This window comes from Myotis myotis, unplaced genomic scaffold (assembly GCF_014108235.1).
Source record: "Myotis myotis isolate mMyoMyo1 unplaced genomic scaffold, mMyoMyo1.p scaffold_m19_p_7, whole genome shotgun sequence".
Classification (NCBI taxonomy): domain Eukaryota; kingdom Metazoa; phylum Chordata; class Mammalia; order Chiroptera; family Vespertilionidae; genus Myotis; species Myotis myotis.
The window spans coordinates 85445455-85451481 of NW_023416379.1; the positions used below are offsets into that span (position 1 = coordinate 85445455).

At 58.5% G+C, this 6027-nt stretch overlaps 1 protein-coding gene across 3 annotated transcripts; it reads left to right on the forward strand.

Annotated features, from left to right (window-relative positions):
* The first annotated feature begins 2168 nt into the window (after positions 1–2168).
* LRRC73 (leucine rich repeat containing 73) lies at positions 2169–5641 on the forward strand. Of its 3 annotated transcripts, none has more exons than XM_036317112.1 (6): positions 2203–3135; positions 3673–3833; positions 4178–4300; positions 4692–4792; positions 4942–5164; positions 5314–5641. In XM_036317112.1, the coding sequence occupies exons 1-6, from the start codon at positions 2864–2866 to the stop codon at positions 5382–5384; spliced, it is 951 nt and encodes a 316-aa protein (XP_036173005.1). In that variant the 5' UTR covers positions 2203–2863; the 3' UTR covers positions 5385–5641. The 3 variants fall into 3 exon arrangements, with proteins under 3 accessions (XP_036173006.1, XP_036173005.1, XP_036173008.1); XM_036317115.1 differs by having other exon boundaries at positions 3023–3135; positions 3627–3833; XM_036317113.1 differs by lacking the exon at positions 4178–4300 and having other exon boundaries at positions 2169–3135.
* The last annotated feature ends 386 nt before the right edge of the window (positions 5642–6027 follow it).

A 6027-nucleotide genomic window follows, 5' to 3' on the forward strand; every position in this document is an offset into this window, starting at 1 on the left:
GCATATTGTTCAACAGAAAGGGCGGTGGCCTGCCACTGACCTGGCAACAGCTCCGGGGGATGGAGGACGGGGTCAGTCCACTCAGCTCACAGGGCTGTGCTAGCTCTCCACATGCCATCCTGAGTCCAAGAAAGTTAGAGGGGCGCTCTGCCTTACCGCAGCACCCGCAGCCCTCCTTCCCACATTTTCTGTTCTGTGCCACGTGTCCTCATACCCTGAACACACACGTGCACGCCCACATATGTGTACACACTCACAGAAGCAAACACACATATCACTGTACACACTTACTCACACAAGCACATCCACAACCCCCCTGGGAAAATGGCAGAGACAGACATGAGAGCACAGAGCTGAGAAGGCGGAAGCAGAGGGTTGGGTAGAGAGTAGGAAGCAACCTGGTGAGGCAGCTCGAGGTGGGATCTGCGTCACTGGCCGGCTTGATACTGCTGGGTTAAGAACTTAATCGGAGGCCTAGTTTCTCTTTTTCTAAAATGAGGGTAACACCACCACTGAAAAAATCAGGATTTTTTGTTTATTTGAGAATTACATGAAATGATATGTACTAAAGTTCTTTATAAATTGAAATGCTGTGAAGAGACACATAGAAACAAAGATAAGGGAAAAAATGTTACCCCTATGTTCACTTAGCAAATACTCGCTTATTTTGAAGCGAGGGTAAAAAGCTAATTAAAGCTCTAAGACTAAAAATCACAACTCCATCTAAAGCCAGTGTTGCCACAGTCACCTGTGCATATCACCTGGTGGAGGCCTGAGGGCTACACAGGCCTGGGAACCCTGGGCTGATTGGTAACCACTGTTCCATTGCACAATAACAACAACAGGGTCATAAGACTAACACATTATCTTATTTACAATCTTGACATTTTGTTCATCATGGATTTTTTGCATTAATTTTTAAAATATTTTTTATTGATTTTAGAGAGGAAGGGAGAGGGAGAGAGAGATAGAAACATCAATGATGAGAGAGAGAATCATTGATTGGCTGCCTCCTGCACACCCCCCACTGGGGATCGAGCCCGCAACCCAGGCATGTGCCCTTGACCAGAATCGAACCTGGTACCCTTCAGTCTGCAGGCTGACGCTCTATCCACTGAGCCAAACCGGCTAGGGCCGCATTAATTTTTAAATACTGCATTAAAATATTACTCATCTTGATTACTGAGTTTTTTCGGCGCTCCTTAAATTCTGCATGGGAGGTGAGGTCTCCCTTGCTTCCCAGCTCCAGCACCCGCGAGCTGAAAATGAATGTCACTCATGATTGCCATGTTTGGTTCTGGTGGATCATCTGTGCGTTCTCAGCCACGCCACTTTATCTCCTCTCCCCATTTGCCCAATCTATGAAATAAAGCTATTGTAAAGGGTATAAAGGAAGCCAGAAAGTTGGTCTTTGGTGTCAAGGACCTTTCAGTCTGGCAAGGCGAACTGATGCAGTCGGAGGACAGTTTGAGCTGCTGAGTCATACAAGACAATGTGGCCCCTGCTGTTGTTGTAAACTGTGGGAATTCAGAATGGGAGGGTTTTTAACAGCCACACCCCTCTCCAATGGCTCAACCTTGGGAACCCTAACGGGGGGGGGGGGGGGGGGGATGTGGATTAGCACAAAAAAGGGAGAGACACTTTCAACAGGAGAACTTCGCATGAGCTGAGATGGTCCACTTCCTTTTGTCTGGCTCACGGGGCAAAGCTCGGTTCTGAGTAACCTAGACACACACAAACCCCAGAGGAGTCAGCGTTCCTTCTCTCTTTCTCCCTCTCTCTCTCTGTTCACACACCCCCCTCTCTCCGGTTGCTCCTAAAAACTCACAGCAGCTGGCAATTGTTTTTTGACCATTCTGGCCACTTTAGCACTAAACCTTAACATGCGTCTTAATGACATATTTTTTGGCCACAATACGGACAATATGAGCTCAGGGTCTGGTCTTTAGGAATGGGGAACGACGGCAGAATAGGCAAAAGAACCCGTTTATGGTCTCAAACGCCAACCATCTCCATGTCACGTGCCCCGTTCCCTCCCCACCCCTTCGGCCGCAGGCCTCCACCCTGACACCTATTTTCTACCTGTAGCCGGGCCCCGGGCCCCGCGCCCCGTGCGCGACCGAAGCCGAAGGGACGAGCGGCCCCACCGTTCGGAACCACCCGGCGCGCACTGACCTCGTGGGCCCGCCGGGCTTGGGCCGGGCAAGGGCGGGGCGAGGGGCGTGGCGAGCGGCGGTGACGCGAACGTTGCCATGGGAACTCGCCGCCCGCTTCGGCGCAGGAGCCGAAGCTCGAGCTGCAGCCGGTCGCCGGTCGCCCGTCGCCCATCGCCCGTCGCCCGCTGCCGGCTGCCCGCTGCCCGCTGGCGCGCTTCGGGCTCTCCCTGCGGCCGCGGTAGGAGGAGCCGGGCTGGAGGGAGGGAGGGAGTGGACGCGGACTCCGAGCGGTGACCGGTCCCGCGCGTCCTAAGCCGAGGCCCCTTAGCGGCCGCCGCAACCGCTAGAGACGAGGACAAGCGCGCAGCAGCGCCCGGGCGGCCGCCGATCGCGCGTCCCGGCCCACAGCCGAGGCACGGACGGCACGGTCCGCCCCGCCGGGCGACCTCGGCGCCTCCGCCGCCCCGACCGGCTCCGCCCCGGGCCCCGGCGTTCCTCGCCGCCTCCCCCGCCGCCGCCGCCGCCACCACCTCCGCCGCCGCCACCACCTCCGCAGCCTCCTGCGCCTCTGCCGCCGCCGCTGCGCCCGCTCCGGCCGCGACCCCAGCCCGGGCCCCGACCTGAGCCCCGACCGCGCCCGGGGCCCTACCAGCCTCGCCCGCGGCCTGGGCCCCGGCCCCGGCACTGGAGGTCCAGCCGTGGGTACCATGCTGCCCAGCTCCATCCAGATTTCAGGGGGGCCGTTGTCGGGCGCCGAGGTGCGGGACATCTGCCGCGGCCTGCGCGACAACGCCGTGCGCCTGCTCTCCCTGCGCGGCTGCCGCCTCTGCGACCGCGACTTCGGTCGCATCTGCCGGGCCCTCGCCGGGGCCACGTCCCTGGCGCAGCTCAACCTTAACCTGGGCGTCGTGTCCAGCCCCAGCCGCATCAAGCAGCTGGCGGAGGCGCTGCGGACCAACCGCTCCATCCAGTCCCTCTTGTGAGTGTGCTGTCCCGAAAGGGGTCCCTCCTCGCACTGCCTGCCGCCCCTTCCTCCGCGCACCTTCCTGAGCCTCTCTGTACCGCCTCCCTCTTTCCCCTGACACACCGCCCTCTCCCTCTGCCTCCACCCTCCCGGCACATCCCTCCTCCGGAACCAGCACCCGCAGCCTCACCCCAAAGCAGACGGAATAGCCACCCCTTCCTGGGGGGGCACGTGCACCTCTCACCGAGTCACCGCATTGACTTTTGGGGGCAGCTCCTCAGTCCCCCAAAAGGAACACTGCCCGACATCCTCCTACTGAGGCACCCTAATCCACCCCAACCCCTTCTCTGCCCTCTGTCCTGGGTCCCAGGAAACCATCTACCTGCGTTCCTCTCTAGACTCTAGTCTAGAGTCTGGAATTTCCTTTCTCCCCCTTCCCAAAGCCTCGCCTCAGTGCCGAGGCCTGAGCGCCCTCCTCTCCTCGGGGCTCACCTCTTCCCCCACAGATAGGGCTGACGACTGTAACCTCTGCTCTCCGGTCTCACCCCCCAGCCTGCATGGGAGCCCCCTGACAGATGCGGGGTTGGCCTTGCTGAACCCAGCCCTGACCCTCCATCCTGCCCTTGTGGCTCTGGACCTGGGGGACTGCATGCTGGGTGATGAAGCCATCAACCTCATCTGTGGCCTCCTCCCCCCAGACGGGGCCAAGTCTGGTGAGCAGGGCCCTGCTAAGGGCAGGGGCTGGTGTGGCCTTGATGAAAAGCTAAATGCAGAGGGCAGGGGCCCCGGCCCAGAGCGGAGGGCTCTGACAGTGTGGGTGAGAATGTATTTTAAATATTTTCAGGGAGGAGGAGGATTAGGGGTTGAACAGGATGGAGAATCTGAAATCCAGTTCTGGTGGGCAGGGAGGGCCGGGTCTCTAACGCACTGGAGTTCTGTGGTGGGGGTGGGGTGCCTCCCAGCCACTAGGGACACCCCAGAGATCTAGGGCAGGGGTAGGAGCTTAAAGAGGGCCTGACACTTTCCCATCCTGGCTTCTCCTTGCGATGTTGCCCAGGTCTGAAGGAGTTAACGCTGAGTGCCAACCCTGACATCACCCCTAAGGGCTGGAGCCGCCTTGCCATTGCTGTGGCCCACAGCTCCCAGGTCCGCGTCCTCAATTTGGACTACAACCCCCTGGGTGAGGCTCAAGAAAACTTCCTTAGATTTTCACCACCCCACCCCCCATCCAAGAACCTGGGACCAGCGGTTGCCACGGTAACCCCCACACTGGGGAAGGGAAAATGGAGGGGGGTCCGGGAGGTAGCAGAGGAGCCACCTGTGTGGAGGACCAGATAGATGACCAACAGGTAGATCAAAGCATCCATCACCACTTCCAGCTCGCTTCATGCATTCACTCACCAATCACAATCCTCTGCTCCTGGCTACCTACCAATTGTCAGCGTTTCCTGGCCTGGGGGTGGGACCTAAGGATGTTAGGGCGATGGGGAAGCTGTCTGGGAGGAAGGGTTAATTAGCAGGGCTGCGCATGAATGTAGATGAGTACGTGTGTGTGCATGCTGTCTCCCAAGGTGATCATGTGGCAGGGATGCTGGCTGTGGCTGTGGCCTCCAGTCGCACCTTAGAGGTCCTAGACTTGGAGAGCACAGGGCTCACCAACCAGTCTGCTCAGGTGAGACATCTTCATGTTTGGGGAAGGCCTGGGGGTGGGGGAGGGGGAGTTAGCCAGGGGTCTGTGGCCTTAAAGAAGGGGTGGCAGGCTGGAGTCAAGGAAGCCACCTTAACCGAGTTTATTGTTTTCCATACTCTTTTCTACCCCAGACCCTGCTGGACATGGTAGAGAATTACCCCACAGCTTTGCGGAGCCTGGTGTTGGCTGAGAACAGCATCAGCCCAGAGCTGCAGCAGCAGATCTGTGACCTCCTTTCTGAGGGAGAAGAGGAGGAGGAGGTGGCAGGAGGGCCTGGTCACACCCAGGAAGGAGAGAGGGGGCGGGAGCCTGCCGCCCACCCGAGGGGAAGCAGTTCCTGGATGTGCCCCAGCGGTAAGAGCCTTATGGGTTGATGGGAGCCAGGTCTGAAGAGGCTTGGGACCCGGGAGGATGGGTGTGGAAACCTGGGCCACTTTCTTCCTATTTATAGTCCCCATTGCAGGAACAGATGGTGGTCTGAACACCCCTCTTGCCTTCCACAGATCCCAGCTCTCAGATGGTGCTAATGACGTCAGGACTAGGGGACAGTCTATTGGCTGAGACCGAGATGTGACTCTCCACTTGGGCTTCCACACATGACTACATCCGCCTCTGTCCCAGCACCTTGCCCGATACCAGGGTCAGGCCCTGGGGCTTGGGAGGGAGGGGGTTGCCTGGGGCTCTGGCAGCTCCTGGCAGTGTGATGGGAGGCTTTGGAAGCTGTGAATGAGCACCAGCCTTGGGGGCCCTCGAACGCAAGGCAATGGCTCTGGACTTGTTGGCAGCTCTGGCTGCAGCCCGCTGGCTCGGAAGAGATTTTTATGAACTCTACAACCTGGTGTATGGCTGTGGTCACTTGGAGCTGGCAGTAGGGGAGGAAGTGGCATTACCATTAGGCACCTCTAGGGGGCAGTGCCACCCCACCGCCAAAGCATCCCCCGGCCCCAGGTCTCAAACTAGTCTGACTCAGACCTTGCACTGCTAGGTGACACCTCACACAGGCCCTCTAACAATATAACTAAGGTAAAGCGCTTGCCTCCAGAGCTGGGCTGGACTCTACCTCAAGGGGAGACACAGGGGCCCCATCAAGGTTACTAAGGTACACACTCTCCCACTGCCTGATGCTCTGTGCCCAGGGAAGGCCCAGGCAGAGTGGGGCAGGGGAGAATCACCAGCAAAAAGTAGGACATCACAGGGACTGGGAATACTCAAGGATG